The sequence below is a fragment of the Lingula anatina genome, chromosome 1 (assembly GCF_051362555.1).
Source record: "Lingula anatina isolate TDL-2025a chromosome 1, LinAna3.0, whole genome shotgun sequence".
Taxonomy (NCBI): Eukaryota; Metazoa; Brachiopoda; class Lingulata; order Lingulida; family Lingulidae; genus Lingula; species Lingula anatina.
In genome coordinates this window covers 13182818-13198693 of record NC_141767.1, presented here as the reverse complement: position 1 = coordinate 13198693, position 15876 = coordinate 13182818, and the positions used below count along the sequence as shown (strand labels likewise).

At 36.6% G+C, this 15876-nt stretch overlaps 2 protein-coding genes across 3 annotated transcripts; one reads left to right on the top strand and one right to left on the bottom strand.

Annotated features, from left to right (window-relative positions):
- The first annotated feature begins 3183 nt into the window (after nucleotides 1-3183).
- LOC106171134 (gamma-butyrobetaine dioxygenase) lies at nucleotides 3184-9584 on the top strand. Of its 2 annotated transcripts, none has more exons than XM_024077735.2 (7): nucleotides 3184-3636; nucleotides 5849-6046; nucleotides 6501-6646; nucleotides 6974-7079; nucleotides 7215-7417; nucleotides 7654-7820; nucleotides 8951-9584. In XM_024077735.2, exons 1-7 carry the CDS (start codon nucleotides 3226-3228, stop codon nucleotides 9118-9120), a joined length of 1401 nt encoding a protein of 466 aa, XP_023933503.2. In that variant the 5' UTR covers nucleotides 3184-3225; the 3' UTR covers nucleotides 9121-9584. The 2 variants fall into 2 exon arrangements, with proteins under 2 accessions (XP_023933503.2, XP_086855871.1); XM_086999745.1 differs by lacking the exon at nucleotides 3184-3636 and adding an exon at nucleotides 5534-5692.
- On the bottom strand, nucleotides 9315-15864 carry LOC106171160 (stomatin-like protein stl-1). The gene is made up of 11 exons (XM_013551330.2): nucleotides 15736-15864; nucleotides 14095-14241; nucleotides 13776-13875; nucleotides 13472-13530; nucleotides 13088-13220; nucleotides 12751-12807; nucleotides 12179-12271; nucleotides 11282-11380; nucleotides 11015-11094; nucleotides 10580-10708; nucleotides 9315-10295 (listed from the first exon to the last, which is right to left on the bottom strand). The coding sequence occupies exons 1-11, from the start codon at nucleotides 15763-15765 to the stop codon at nucleotides 10077-10079; spliced, it is 1146 nt and encodes a 381-aa protein (XP_013406784.2). The 5' UTR covers nucleotides 15766-15864; the 3' UTR covers nucleotides 9315-10076.
- Nucleotides 15865-15876: the final 12 nt, after the last annotated feature.

Sequence of the window (15876 nt, the reverse complement as noted above, 5' to 3'; positions counted from 1 at the left end):
GAAAGGTATGGTTCATATTTGCCGAAAATGATATTTTAATGGATATTTTCTGCTTTCTTTCTGTGCTATTATCCTCGGTTGTAACGACAACTCGTTTGAATTACTATGCTGTTGTACACGCAATAGTAAAGCACACTGCTTTACTACGTCATTTGGCAAATTTTTACGAACTGTAGGGACGGGTAAGTAAGTCAGATTTACGACCAGAAATTTGAAAAAGGTGAAGTATCCGCTAATAGTCTGACAAAATTATGTTTACATTTTATGAACTATTTTAGAGGCCCCTGATAACAGAGGGTACCAGTCACCAAGTCTGTCAACTTTTATTCTTTATTTGCCCTTAAGTCCAGTTCCTAACATATTTGAAAGATAGCTTTTTATACCATTCGAAAATCCCATAAGTATGTAAAAAGATGACAAGCAAAATGCACTGCAAAATGTGTCAGTATGGAACTGGCTTTTTTCACGACGTATTAGTTCAAAGTCGGATCATCTTGGTTCGTGAAATAATCAGTGACACAGTATCATTGTTTGAGATATATCAAGAGAATTTAATAAGAAACAAATCAAAAGCAGTCTCCACATTATCAGCAACTATATATCGATCCTTATTTCCATTGATGGTCAAGAAATATATAGCAGCAACACCACAAGTTTTTGCAGTCCCCCCCTAAAAATCTCTCATCTTCTAGTGTTAATATAACACGGTAGTGTTACAAATTTTAGTAAGAACTTAATTTAAGTTTTAAAAACATTTAAAATTCATTAGTTACAATAAGATTGCAAAAACAACATAAGTCTCATTAGACGTTCAAGCACTGACCAAACATAATAACCTTCCGATCTCAGGCCAGCGAATGAGTGCCGATATATAACACGGTAGTGTTACAAATTTTAGTAAGAACTTAATTTAAGTTTTAAAAACATTTAAAATTCATTAGTTACAATAAGATTGCAAAAACAACATAAGTCTCATTAGACGTTCAAGCACTGACCAAACATAATAACCTTCCGATCTCAGGCCAGCGAATGAGTGCCGTAATTAATGACCTCTAGTGGTCGGCAAACGCGTCAATTAAATTGCAAGCAGAGGACAGAGCAACAGCAGATATATATAGAAAGATTGATTATCTCTTGGTGTCATGTATTAGTATTTAATAAGCACTTCGCTAGTTCAGGAAAATGACCAGTTCCGGTTCGGTCAAAATTAAATATTAAGAATCAAAGAACCGGGCAAATCACACTATTTAAATCGAAGGTCTAGAATCAGTATTTCCAATAATTAAGTAAATGTTGAATCAAAAATGTCCATCCTTGACGTGAGATGTGAACCACCTGTCGCCCTAATTTTGTTATAAAAATGCAGCATTTTGCCGCATTCGGTGTGTTCGGTAAATGTTCTGCGAGTCGGGAAAGTAGTAGCATAGGAAGGAGTAACTGAGGGAGAGACGTTGTGGTCACATCTTCAACTTGATGTAGTCCGTGTGCGCAGAATAAAATTCCTTTTAGAGGAAAAAGAGAGTTGTTTATAACTTTACAGTGACGCGCTTTTATCACACGTAAAAGCCCCCGTCACATTAATCAAAGTTAAGTTATGTGGTGACTGTGGTCATTGTATCTGTCATTCAGATTTATTAGTTACGAAATTTACTCACTAATTTTTTTCATTAAACTTACATACTCTTTTTCCAATGAGATCAGAGCCAAATTTTCACACATTTCCAGCGGTGGCCGCGGCTTTCATAATAATATTTTGGATGGCATAAGGTTTCATGTAAAAAAAACATCGTTCAATTAATAGCTAGTTAATAAGTTGCCAAACTGATTTATCCTAATTAACTGCTCAAGTCACAAATTAATTTAGAGAAGATATAAAAAAAAAATCAAACACTGAAAGTCAAACAGTCTCTGAACAGAAGAGAACCTCTGATGATGATGAAGGTACCACAGCTATTATTGTAACTAAGATCCAATAGCCACGATTTTCTAGGACGATGCCATTTAAATTTAAATAAACGACGGAAACCCATCAAATCTCTTTAATGAAGTTATCAAAAATAACCGTAAACCATTAATCTTGACTTTCATTCTCTTTAAAATTTGGTTATTGGTCTATTTTCCTGAAAATGCATCAAATTTGACATGAAGTGACCATTGACTTCATTGGCTTACATGTTATTCAATGTTAGGCCTCCAATTTTTTTTACTGATTAAGTTAGAATTATATATCTTTCAGATGCATAATAATTTATAAATTATTGATTTATCTCACTTTATTTTCATATTATGGATGTTTTCTTTCCCCTACCCCCATTTTTTGGATGCGGCCAATTTACCAGCAGGTTGTTATATAATGACCATTTATGTGCGTTAAACTTTATGGACCAAAATAATGAACAAGGCTCCTAAGGTACGTTTTTCTTGGTTAAAGAAAGGGGCGGGTAGAGGTTATTTAAAGTAAAGTAGGTGTCTGTTTTACTAAGTTGAAAAAAAAAAAGGTACGACTTATTTCTACGTAGATGGACAAAAAAGGGGTTTGTGAAGTCATTTACAAGGACGATGTATCCATGAGCCTACTGTGTTTCAATATGACTTTGATATTCCTTTCATTAAAATTCATTTCAAGGGGCCTTAGTAAATAAGTACAGTCATGGGTAAATGCCACAGGTCAGATAAAATTCCAACCCAGTTCGGTCCTGTTCTGAACTGCAGTGGATTCTAATCTGGCCTGTGATGTAATACTGGTAGACCGTGCAGGGGTCCATCGGTAACCAAGGTTGATTGTTGTCATGTGAAAGCTCATTTGATCAAGAGTCAGTTACTGTGTGGAAGTACTATCAAATCAGTACCTCTCATTATGTAAAGACATTTAGACAAACTATATGAGGGTTATTCTAGACATTCTATACTTCTCTGCTTGCACTGATTTTTTTATTTGGTTCACCTTTAGAAAGCTGATCCAGTCGAGGTTGTTGTAACCCCCGCCTAGACCTAAATACTTGTTTTGCTTTATTACTAGCTTTATAGTGATCAATATGATATGTCATCAAAACTACATAAGAAGAACCTTTTGTCTTAATTTCATGTTTTTTTAAGGCTAAACCCTACACATATTGACCCGTCTCCAGACACAGCATTCTATTTTCAGTTAAAAGTAGGTCACATTAACCAGGGCAAGCAAAGCCGATGAGATAATATTTCCTACACTCCATCTGGTCATTCAAAATGATTCGGACATATGCTTTCGCGCGCACTTTGTACTGCCGGTCAGTGACTTCCAGCCAAATATGGAAAGCACCGAAGGGGGTGTGGCGAGTGCCTTGCTGCCCGGGCTTATATCAGAATGTCAACTGCCTGTTCGACTCGGGCAAATCTTTTGCCACGGAGATCCCCATTTGTAAAGAACGGGACTCGCATCACACAACACTAAACATGTGTCCTCACGGTGTTCAGGTGCGTGCTGATGAAAACACGCGCATGCTGCATGTTGCCTCGGAGGACGGCAATATGGCTAGCTTTCCATACATCTGGCTACGCGATAGTTGCTTGTGCAGCGAATGTCATTCACCTTCTTCAAGATCTCGGAGTTTGCTGATGGCTGAATTGAATGTGGACGTAAAGGCATCTGCCTTTCAGGTATGGAGCATTAAAAAAAGGAATAGTGATTGAATAAATATAGAAAAAGATATTATTATTGTCCGTGTACTGTTCGATTATGCATTTATTTATTGAGTTAGGCCTAATTTGAGTGTGAGGTAATGCATTTATTTATCAAGTTATGCTAAGTATATAAACATAAACAAATCTTTCACAGTACAGAACCAAGATGATATGTTATTTGTAAATGAAAGATAAGAATAAAGAAAATTTATTCAGGGATTTTAGCATTCACTTTTTACAGTGACCCAGACTGGTTTTCCAGGATCCAAGCAATTTTTTATTCTGAAATATTCATCAAAATCCGTCCATTACGTTTTGCGAAATGTTCTCCACAACAGTTCTTAAGGTTCTGCTCCTAAAAAGCTGATATACTCAGTAGATACAAAGTTCATATTTGGATGTTTATCTCTGACATTATGTGAATAGGCGCAGTAACCCAAAAGCCTAGGTCCCAACCGAACGTACGGGCTGTTACGTGTGGTTTACGGCCAAAAAAAATGGGGAAAATGTGGGAGTTCGTGCGTGAGGAGCACGTCCATTGTGCGACTTTTGGGAGGACGCAAACAGCACGTAGAAACTTTTCACCAATGCATTACTTGATTCCTTCCCTGCGATCTAGCTACGTCCTAGCCGGACGCAAGGAACCTAAAAACCGTGCGTCCAAAACGTAGTTGGGACCTAGGCTAAAGGGTAATGTGGGAAACTGTCTGAATTTGACAAAGAAAGTGTATTTGAAACTCCGTGGCAAAGGATGCCTATGATATAACCTATATGAGCCCTCTTTGTCATGTTTACAATGAAATTGGATTCTTTTTCTTGTCATTGAGTGCTGCAATGTAAATTATTTACGCTGCAAAACTACTTCATCGGTCCCATGGATGCATTAACATTATAAGTCTTTGATATCTTTGATCAAAAGCTGGGACGCACACAAGTGCTCTCTTACATAGGCCTAATCACGCCTAACCAGTCAGACTCAGGGGAAAATCCAGGTTTATTTGAAGAGGGGGGGGGGAGGGGTCTGCGGATGCGAAGCCGACCCTTAGCCCCCCTCCTCCTTGCGTTGGGTTTGGGGCCCACTGAAGGGCCCCGAAAAATATTGGTATTTTAGAGGGCAAACAGTGCCATTTGGTACGATTTAGACCTATGATTCAGCTAGTCAAAATTCTAATTTCAAAAGGGGACCATTCGTGTGACTTTTTTCAGAAATCGAAGGGGGGGTAAGCAGGGGCGGATCCAGATATATTTTCTGACAGTCTTCCATATTATCTATGTTTATCCATCCTCCAATTTTTGACCGTCTTCCGACAGAAAAAATTAGTTACTCATCAATGTAAACTTAGAAATTTGACCGTCTTCCGGAAGACCCAGAAGACAGCCTCAATCCGCCCCTGGGTAAGGGCCCCCCTGACACCCTCCTAAATCCGCCACTGAGACTGACCTGTCAACGGACAAGTCTGTACTTAGATTGGAAACAGGTGTGGTAACGGCTTTATGTATATAGTGTTTACCTGGCAAGGAAACCAGTCAAGTTTTCCTGGCAAGAAAGATAAAACGTATCACTGCCTTCGCTCACACTGGTATGGATGTTGTATTCTCATCGCACAGTAATCTCTTCTCAAGCTGCCCACTTCCAAACTCTTTGGACTTTGCTTTTAAATACAAATCCCAAATTTTTCTCTCACTAAGGCGTCAAAAGTGATAAGTAGCTCAGGACAATTTTCATTCCCAGATAGCGATAAGAATACCTGTATTGTAATATTACGAAAGATCTTATTTACACATTCATATTACATAATAATTCATTGCCACCTGTAATCTGGTGCTCAAGGTGAGGTGCGACTACCAGGAACGTGTAGCTATCAGTTTTTATTCCAAAATTTTCTTCTATCGAGGGAACTCTTGTTATAAAACAGAGCATCACTACAGCCGTCAGTATACTGCTATTCCGTACCAAGAGGATTTTCTCCGCTTACCATTGTAGCCAATTACGCTCACTTTATTGCATCTGATACGCCCTACAGTGTACATGGTAGTCGAAATGAATGGTTTTGGTGCTTGCTTTACAGTTACCTAATATAATAACGAAAAGGTGGATACAATTCAATTGGCGTTGCTAATACACAAATTTCTGAGGAAAACGTGTGGTCGAAACGGCAAAGGATATTATGCTTTTTTTCTGTTTTAGGTGGATCCAACTACAGGTGATATAGAGGTCACTTGGGACGATGGTCACGTGAGCACCTATCAACTTGACTGGCTTAAGAAACATAACTTCAGTGCTGAGGCTCGCCGCTGTCGTTTGAGTGATACCTACCTTAAGGGAGGTAAAAAGTTTTGGGGAGCCGAACTAAATGGAAACATTCCTAGATTTGATTTCAAGGAGGTACGTAGTTAAATTTTTTACTTCTGTTAAGTTTTTAATGAACTTCAAACTGGGATAGAGCCAAATTCAAGGACTCTAGCTACAGCAATGATCTTCAACAAATAAGATATCTTACTGTGTGTTTTCTGACCGCCAACAGTTTCATAAATGCTTTCACTTACCATGGAGTTGAAAAATCTTAAATGTAAATGCTATGTATATAGACAAAACATTATTTCCTTTAGTAAGAAGTTGCGTTGGATTAGAATACGCTTCCATGCCCATATTTGCAAACAAAAGTTTGAGTGCATTTTAAGTAAATTTCTACACTTAATTTCTGTTTGTGACTACCTGATAGTATTGATTACACATTTAAAACTGAATTGCTCATTGACCGTACAATCAGTTAACGGCGTCGGCATGTGGAAAATCATCTGTGATCGGCGATGTTGTCCTCACATATTTTGCACTCCAGGTAATATCTGACAATGAGCAAATGTACCGCTTTCTGGACACCATACGGGTCACAGGGATTGCGGTGGTTCATAATGCGCCACAAGATACGGGGGCTGTTGTCACACTCGGGAACGCCATAGCCTTCATTAGACCATGCAACTATGGGTATAGATTCGTTGATTTTCTCCTTAGTTAAGATTTACCATGTAAAGCATAATGCGAAACATTCCCATCATTTTTGTAATGAACTCATTTTTAATAAGTATTACATTTTATACATACTGTAATTATAACAGACTTTTGTAAAGTAAAAAGGGTAAAAATGAATTCAAATCTCGCTTAATTCAATTTTAAACAAATGTTTAAAAGTGCTTTCATTATTTACAACTTCATTGACTCTCAACTTTTCAACTTATCAATTTGCAATTTTAGGTCATGTAGAAACGTTTGCTTATCCATACTTAATTGTTTTCCTATATTTCCAATGGTTAGGGACACTTTTCAAGTATACACGCGTCCTGATCCAAAGAATGCTGCCTATACAGCCGGTGCATTGGAAATGCACACGGACTTATCTTATTTTGACTACATGCCAGGCGTAAGTTTACATTATTCTTTTAGTTTGTGAGACGTTCATAATACATTTTATAATTCTACAGAAATAGAGACAAATGGTCTCCCTTTCGTCACTTTCTTGCCATGTCTGTCACCTTTATTCTTCATTTATGCTTAGGTCCAGTTTCTTCATTGCATCAAGCAGTCGAACATGGGAGGAACAAATCAATTCGCCGACGGATATCATGCTGCCGAAAATATTCGAAAATCCAATTTAGCCGCCTTCAACCTACTCGCCGAAACTGTTGTCGACTTCCATGATATGGGGCACGACCAACATGTTGGGGATTATCTCCAGCAGTCAAGGGGCACGACCATACAGTAAAATGAAATGCCTTCTAGCTTTTAGTTTTAACCAGGGTATACACTGAAAGGTTCTCCAAAATATACGCCAAATTTTGTGGCCGCAATTCTGATATGTAAAATTAAAGCTGACGTTATCGCAAAGTCACATAATTTGTGGGACAATGTTTCGGTTCTCTGCTAAACTGGATAGTTTCCTTAATTCTTCAGTTCTTGACGTGCTTCTCATATTATTTATTTCTTACTTCTCCCAGACTGGATGGCGATGGGAACTACAACCATGTCCGCATATCAAACCACGGGAGATGCGACTTCTTAAATACCGACAAGGAACATGCTCGGGAGTGGTACAAGGCGTACATACTACTTTACCACTCCTTTTACGCCAAGGAAAATATGGTGGAATACAAAATGGAACCAGGTAAGAGGCGATAGTCACCACGGAGATGCCACTGGCTGCAAACTGGTCGTCTCATTTGATACAGTTGTGTGTCCAATGGGAATCATCCGAGGTAGCCCCAAGTCGCACGGCCTATTGTAAATGCAAGCTTGGTTAATTACCCCTAAGCCGCTTAAGATGGATGCAATTTATAGAGAATCCCCTCGGAGATAGATCGATCCACAGTTATAAGTACGATGGGGAATGGTTCCGTAGTTTGCTACCGGGGATGATTTCCGTTGATACGTTTTCACTGTTCAGTCGTGTTCAGTCAATTTTAAAGAAAGTCTATATAATTTCTATTGATTCAAGATTCACTCAACCATGCGCAGCGGGCCAGCCCCCTACTTAGCAATGGTCATTAAAATATTTTGCGGTAGCCAAATAATTTTTTCTTATACCCTAGTCACACTAGAGGCGGAATGAGCTTGAATGTAGTCGGAATGAGAATCCTTGTATATTCCTGGATATTCGAATTGCGTTCTAAAAATTCTGAGTGCATTCCAAATATACGGGCCCATTCTTGTGTCCGATCGGAATGTTTTGCTCATGCTCAAAACTTTCGAAGTGCATCCCAAGTGTATTCTAATTGCACTTTGAGTGCACTCTTAACATTCTTACGCCATTCCAACAGCATTCGAAACATTCTGATCGCATTCGAGGGAGAACCGAAATGGCAAAACGCTTCAAATCCTGCTAGAATGTTCTGCAGTGCCTCAAATGAGACGGAATGCAACTCGAATGCATCTCGATGGCTGCCGAAATACTATTTCAGTCGGCAATCGAACTACACTCGTACGGCATTCGTAGTGTATTCTTATTGTTCTGACTGCATTCTGACAGCATTATCGATATTCCTAGTTTTCCAACTACATTAGACCTGCATTTGAGTGCTTATACACCCGAAATGTGAACAAATCATTCCAGGCTGATTTAAGCGCATTCTGAGTATTCCAACAGTATTCTTATTAGGTCATCAGTATGTAGGTCAATTTGAAATTTCTTCCCGAATGTGGTGCGAATTTTGAAAATTCTCCATTCCAGCTCATTCTGCTTCTCATAATTACTAATGATTCGTTTGCCTACTGACATGCATGTATGCTTTGTTACAGGTGAAATTATCTGCTTCGATAATGTCCGTGTCTTGCATGGTCGCTCCGCTATCTTTGCAAACTTCGGTGGTGAAGGCAGTCTACCAGAACGTCATCTGGAGGGAGCGTACGTAGACTGGGATGCCTGGAACTCCAAACTGCGCTCTCTCAGGGAAGAACTGGGACGTTAGAGCGACCTCCTCAGGGCGCGTTCCACTATGTACTGTAACTGTGAAAACAAGGCACCCTTTCTTGGGTTCATGTTACGTCACATTGACATCTATACTTTTATCTTAGCTGGGGCGTTGGGTGACCTCCTCAAGACTCCGAAAGTGCACACAATGAACTTCTTGTTGTTTATGTCATATTGACATAATAATAAGTTTTGTTGTTTATGTCATATTGACATAATAATAAGTTTCTCTTTATTTTTAGATTATTCTAATACAGCAAGCCATTCATTTTGTTTTGAGTCAGGCAAATTATTATGAAGGCCCAAGCAGAATCCAGTTAATTTTAGAACTACACGTAGCTTAGATCAGGGCTAGAATTCTTGAATAACAAAGTTTTCACTTTTCAAACAAAATGGCATTTATCAAATGTTGATATTCTGGTTAATACCCTGATGAATAAAGACTTTTTTATTTACAAATTATTTATGAATGGTGTGGAATCCGAAAGGTATAATCCCAACATCACTGTCATGAATACATGTGCCATTACTGTCATGAATACACATGCAGTGATGCTTTCCTTTCTTATCTTGCCCAGGTGAAACGTTCTTTAACCTATTCCAAACAAAAATTCTGATGGGTCTAAGCTAGTTTCAAACTGGATTCTTATCTGGTCTAGCCTAAAAACACCTATTTGTTGAATAATGACACAATATTATCTATACAGCAACTTGCTACAAATTATGTTATCAGAATACAAATAGCCTTGCACTTTTTTCTCTGAGAAATATAAATAAAGCTATTTACTTTATTCAGTCACTCAAAATCAAGTCCTTATCAATGTTTATCACTAACAAGATAGTTTTGTGTTAAGCTAATAAAATATATACAAGAGGTCTTTCATCACTGGGAGATGAACTATTTCCGGATTCAACACATTATCCACCAATCCTTAATATTAAAATATTACATTATTAGTCATTTTTCTCCTTTGTAGGATCAGGTTCTTCATGTGGGCCTAAAGAGTCGGGATCACTGTATCCTATATCATTTTCTGCTTCCACACTTGTCCCTGGTGACACTGCTGGAGTCTCAATCTCCTCTTCTTCATTTTCCGCAGTCTCTGCACCTTTAGCATCTTCAATTAATTGTGTTTGAGATGGTGTACTTAGAGTCTTGTATATTGTCATTGCCTGAAAGTCAATGGGAAAAGTTCAATAATGTTTGGCTTTATAAAAAGCAATTTCTTTTTTCCAAATATCATGTGAAAGGACAACCCCTTCAGTTTTCTAAATGATTGTAACATTTTCCAAAATAATCAACTGACAGATTAGACGATGATAAGTTTTACCACAGATTATTTTAGCAATCTGTGTATGTATGTTCAGGGGCAATACACAACCAATGTGTACATGTCTGTATGCATGTGTGTGCATGCATGCTTGTGTTCATCCATAAACACATACAAAACACGTACCTGCCCCACCATGCTGCTTATATCTCCTGTGTTTGTTGGCAGAAGCACAGTATTACCAGTCTTTGCCAGATTGCCAAATGCAGAGATGTACTGCTCAGCAACAGTCATGGACACTGCATTCATACCATTCTGAAATTCAAGGCAGAGGTGTGAATTCACTAATGATTCCAGTCACTGGTTAATTTCAGTTTTCTTGAACATCTAAGGAATCCTACTCTAAAGACAATTTTTTTTTTGTGCAGAGTTGCTCTAAGTATATGACACTGGCAAAACTGTTAATAAGAGTCTTTTTTAACAATGCCAATGTGTGAAAGACCAAATGTACAACTTAATGCAAAGTACCAACTGGTTTTTAGTTTTTTCATTCAAAGATTTTTTCAAACATTTAACAATAGATTGTTGGTATCCTAGCAACAATTGGGGATATTACATTACCTGAGCTCCAATGGCTTTGGCAACTGCCCGTGTTGCATCTGCACGCGCATTAGCTATGGCTAAAATAGCCTCTGCTTCACCTTAAAGTACAGTTATAATCTATTCAGAAATCTTTTACAAGTTTCAATTATATAAGAGAAATGAAGAGTGTTCTCATTGTCTGTAATTAAGAAATTACAAATAAGATAAGATTTTCAGATTCAAATTTCTAAAACATAAAATGCTAGGAAAGGAGAAGTGGTCAACATGTGAGAGTAAGAACTGTACCCGAAGCTCTGTTGATATTCTCTGTCCGCACAGCTTCAGAGGCGAGAATTGTGGCCTGTTTCTTGCCCTCTGCTACGTTAATTTCAGCCACTTTCACACCTGGAGATACCAAGAATAACAATTTTCTTTTAAAATCTACTCTCTGACATTATGTCCAGGAACTAGATGTGATATTATGTCCAGGAACTTCATGTGATATTAAAATGGATGCTCAGGATTTATGACCCAGTCTGCATAGTTTTAGACTTGACTGTCACTGTTGAAATTTGTAAGACCCAGATCATAGTATTTTGTGTGTGAACAGATGTCTTCTGACACCAGCACGATGCAATAAATGTGTATTTCAGAACTAGATAAGCACTCAGAAAGTGTAGACCTCCACAAAAGTAAATCAGTCTACAACTCAGGCTGTTAATGATTGTGCTAGTTGTCCAAACACAATGGGCAAAAGTAGTACTAAGGGATACTTTCAAATTATGCACAAATGAGTTGAGCAGTGGACTTGCAAATGTATTATGGGTTCATGAGAAGTGAGCAGGGTGGAGCTTATGGTACATGTTTGACAGGATGGATGGAGATAATATACACAAACAAAGCCTTTGAAGTACTGCATTTGATCCACATAAATAGGGTGAATGGTGATCTAACCAAATCACCACCACAATCTAATCACTTTTAAGACAGCCCATTTCTTAGTTCTTGTAAATTTCATCAAAACCTGTCCTTTACTTTTTAAGTTAGGCTGGTGATAAACAGAAAGAAATGTAGGTGAGAACATTACTTCCTCCTTAGCAAAGGTAATCAAAACTGCTCATATATACAGCAAACCACATTTACTATATAGACACCGCACTAAAAAGTAAGAAGTCTTGAAAATCAAGTCAATATCACACCTACCTTCTGACTCCAGAATGGAGGCTCTTTTCTTTCTTTCAGCTTCAACCTGCAACTGCATAGCCTCTGCCACCTTTTCTGGCATTTTTATATCACCTGGTTAACAGCCAATAGATTAGTATGACAAAATAGCATACACCTTTTCAAAATTTCAAAAAAGTTGCCTTCAATTCAAAATGAACTGCAAGTCAGAAAATGTATTGACATACCCTTCAATAAAACGACAGGATCAAGAAATTGATGAAAAACAGAATTACTAGAACATTTTTTGTTGTTTTTCTAAAATGCTAATGCAAACAATCTGTCTTGTCAAGTAAAATGAGTTGTCTGATACATAGTATACAACAGAGCATTTTCATGATTACTTATGTCTTCCATACATAAGATTCAAATTTTGATTATTAAATCTATAATATGCATGGTTATTAAAATCTGCATTGCATAGCTATGCAATCTTTTGCCTCTTCCCGTCGCATTCTTGAAGGGTGAGTCTACATGTTGCACAACTGTCTCAAGGCTTTTGTGGATTATTTTCTTATTTATGACACAGGGACTACAAAAATAATTTTACTTACGAATTTCATATCTCAAACATTCAATTCCCCATGAGTTTGAAGCTTTGTTTATTGACTCTGAAATAAAAATTCACAAAAAGTCCATCCTTGTTATAAAAACTTAAAAGTGATATGAATAACTAGCTTTCTACCATTTACAAAATATTTCATGCATCTCAAGAGGGAATATAGAGAAGTGCAACAGTAAATATTATTCTATGCTTACACCAATACAATTAAACACATTAGATGAAAAATATTTTTTAGGACAGCCCACTCTTTTAGAAACAGTCCTGTTATATATATGAAACTTTAGGAAGTGAAACTGGTAGTTTTTTCTCTCATTTATAATAATTACCTACAATACATGTATTGAGGGTCTCCCTCTCCCTGAACACTGTATCTAGTTCAATTTTACCAATTTCTGATCTCATAGTTGTCTGGGCTAATTGTGTAATGGCATATTCTGGGTCTTCAACACCATAACTAGCCTAAATAAAAGAAAAGTGCACCTCTATTGCAAAACTCACTCATCAAAGCAACAAGGTTTCATTATCTTTGTTCAAATAAACTAAATTCATGAGAAAAAATACAAACCATACTTTATGCATAAATCCTTTATGTAGTGATAAAATCAATGGGTTAACATTTATCTTTACATAATACTTTGCTTTGTTAATATAAACCCATATGAAATAAAAAGAAACAAAGAAGTTCTAGTAATATCCTAGAAACTACTTACTTTATATGGATCCATTACTTTTAGGTACAGAACACCATCTATTGCTATGGTGACATTATCTGAGAAAGAAAATTTAATAAGCTATTTAAAAAATCAAATTTTTTAAAAAAATGTTAAAAGATGTTAATATGCTTTACGCTTTTTTGCTTTGGCTTTGTTGTAAGTTCACACTATGACAAAAACCTTTTTAAAAATAATAAGAAGCATCCTATCAGGGATCTCACTACAGATTCAACCATGATTAAAGTAGACTACATTTTTTGGTCTTCAAGTTAAGATCAACTTCTGCATTAAAGGCACTTACCTACAGTGATAGCACTTTGCTGAGGAATATTTATGGCCAACTCTTTCAAACTTTGGACATATCTAATGGAATCTATCACAGGAATTTGGAAATTCAAACCCTGGAATGAATAAATTGTGTGCCACTAGACCATACATCAAGTAAGCATTAGCAAAATATTACTTTAGGACCTAATCTTGGGGGTCCTAGTACTACTACAATATATTTATAAGCAGCACCTATGTGCCAACTGAAACTTCATTTGTATTGTGTTTGTAATAAAATTATTTTAATTTTTATTATTTTAATTTGTACAGAGGTTTGAAAATAAAATGCTTACAGGTTCTAATATTCTCAAAAACTTGCCAAATCTTTCCACTACCCAAGCTTCTTGCTGAGGTACAAATAACACCCCATAGTTAATAGGTAGGTCACTCCGGTATCGAGTCTGATGATGGTTGACTTGCTGTGGCAAGGGGCGAAGCATCTAAAAAAAAAAATTAAACTAATAACCATTTACTCGTATGATTGATGATTTCATCAAGTCTGCAGATAAATATATAAACATATAAATATCCATTTTAGTTGGAGTTTTCATAATTTTAGTCCAAACTAGTCAATATACAATGACAAATGCTAAGTTTTGGAGTCCATCTGGATAAGAAAGAAGAAACACACCATGAACAAAGATTAGGGAGCACACAATGTATTTGGTGACTTTTTTAAGCTTACCCTGGGGGTGTGAGGTCAAGAGGGACTAACAAGTTATCATCAAGACTGAGCTTATTACCTTTTCACCCTCACTTGAACAGGTAATTCAGCTATGACCAAGTATGTCAAAACAGTCAACAGCTAAATCTACTTGTGGATCTGTCATAAATGAAAACTTTTAAACTAAGCTAAAAAAAAATCAGTATTGAGCACTCTTCTTTACATTGAAAAAAGAAAAAAACAACACTCACCACCTAAGTTTGGAAGAAAGGTTCAGTTTATGTATCATTTATTTCCATTAAAAAAACTACCGTTTTGGAAGCTACTTATTTTCCCTTATCTGGAGTTCAACTGTTGCAAGCAATTTGCCATTAAATTAAATATATTGAAATTGAACCTACCAACACATCAACATAAAACCACCTGGTTAACTAGCCTACCAAATCCTAGAATCTTTCAATCCTATCATTAGGAAGATAATAAGTGCCATTAAATATTTGTTTACAAAAACTGCCATAATAAAAGTTCCAAGAGTATAAGATTTCTACCAATTTTCATATTGGACATTTGTATGCTGCCTTACAACTACTGCTATTGGAACTGTATATACTAGTATACGTAATTGAAACATGACTAAGAACAGCTAGTACTGACACATAGACACACATGCAGTAAATACCAAAAAAATGTGAATATATATGTAGACAGAGAAAACTTGGGTAAGACTTTCCACAGCTACAGCTATCATTATTATTATTATTATTATTATATGGGGCATAATACATGTAGTTAACAAATTTTGCTTTATGCAGAATAATTTTAATGAACAAATGAAAGTATTTAATGAAATGAAAGTTATCGCTTTTGTGATGCATTCTGGTGTTAAAAAACGTACAAACAAATTGGTTCCACAGTTGTGTTGACTGACTGTGAAGTTGTGAGGACACAACTGGAACAAGTGACATCACTCCTCAAACTTCAAAGCAGTCCAAATAACCAAATTGTAAGAATATATAAGAGGTCCATTTTTTCCATTTTAGGATGATACAACAGATATAGCATTTAAACGTATATGTTTATATGAACCTTAATATATTAAAAAGGCTGAAAATTAAAAATAATTTACTAGTAAAATTGCATAAGAACGTCCCTCAATAATTCGTAGGTAGACATCGTTTGCCTAAAGAAAACTATCACAGTTGCTTGAATAAAAAACAATATTTCACAAAAAATCAATCAATCATTTAGAGTCAACTTCTTGTTAACATACCCTTAAACGCAGAATATTTTTGGAAAGCATGATTACGATACGATCGTCCTCTCGGTCCTAATTTTACAAATCGCCATGTGCTTCCGGTCCAGCAGCCAATAAATGCTCTTCTTTTAGAGCTGTAGGTTTTTAAAAGTACCT

What these genes read in the sequence shown, in the direction of transcription:
- LOC106171160 (XM_013551330.2), bottom strand. Translation starts at nt 15,765, where the DNA reads ATGCTTTCCAAAAATATTCTGCGTTTAAGG. An exon ending in GAATATCAACAGAGCTTCGG is followed by an intron (nt 11,095 to 11,281) that starts GTACAGTTCTTA and finishes CTGTACTTTAAG; the next exon opens with GTGAAGCAGAGGCTATTTTA. An exon ending in CCAAAGCCATTGGAGCTCAG is followed by an intron (nt 10,709 to 11,014) that starts GTAATGTAATAT and finishes CTTGAATTTCAG; the next exon opens with AATGGTATGAATGCAGTGTC.
- LOC106171134 (XM_024077735.2), top strand. Translation starts at nt 3,226, where the DNA reads ATGATTCGGACATATGCTTTCGCGCGCACTTTGTACTGCCGGTCAGTG. An exon ending in ATTTTGACTACATGCCAGGC is followed by an intron (nt 7,080 to 7,214) that starts GTAAGTTTACAT and finishes ATTTATGCTTAG; the next exon opens with GTCCAGTTTCTTCATTGCAT. An exon ending in GGAATACAAAATGGAACCAG is followed by an intron (nt 7,821 to 8,950) that starts GTAAGAGGCGAT and finishes GCTTTGTTACAG; the next exon opens with GTGAAATTATCTGCTTCGAT.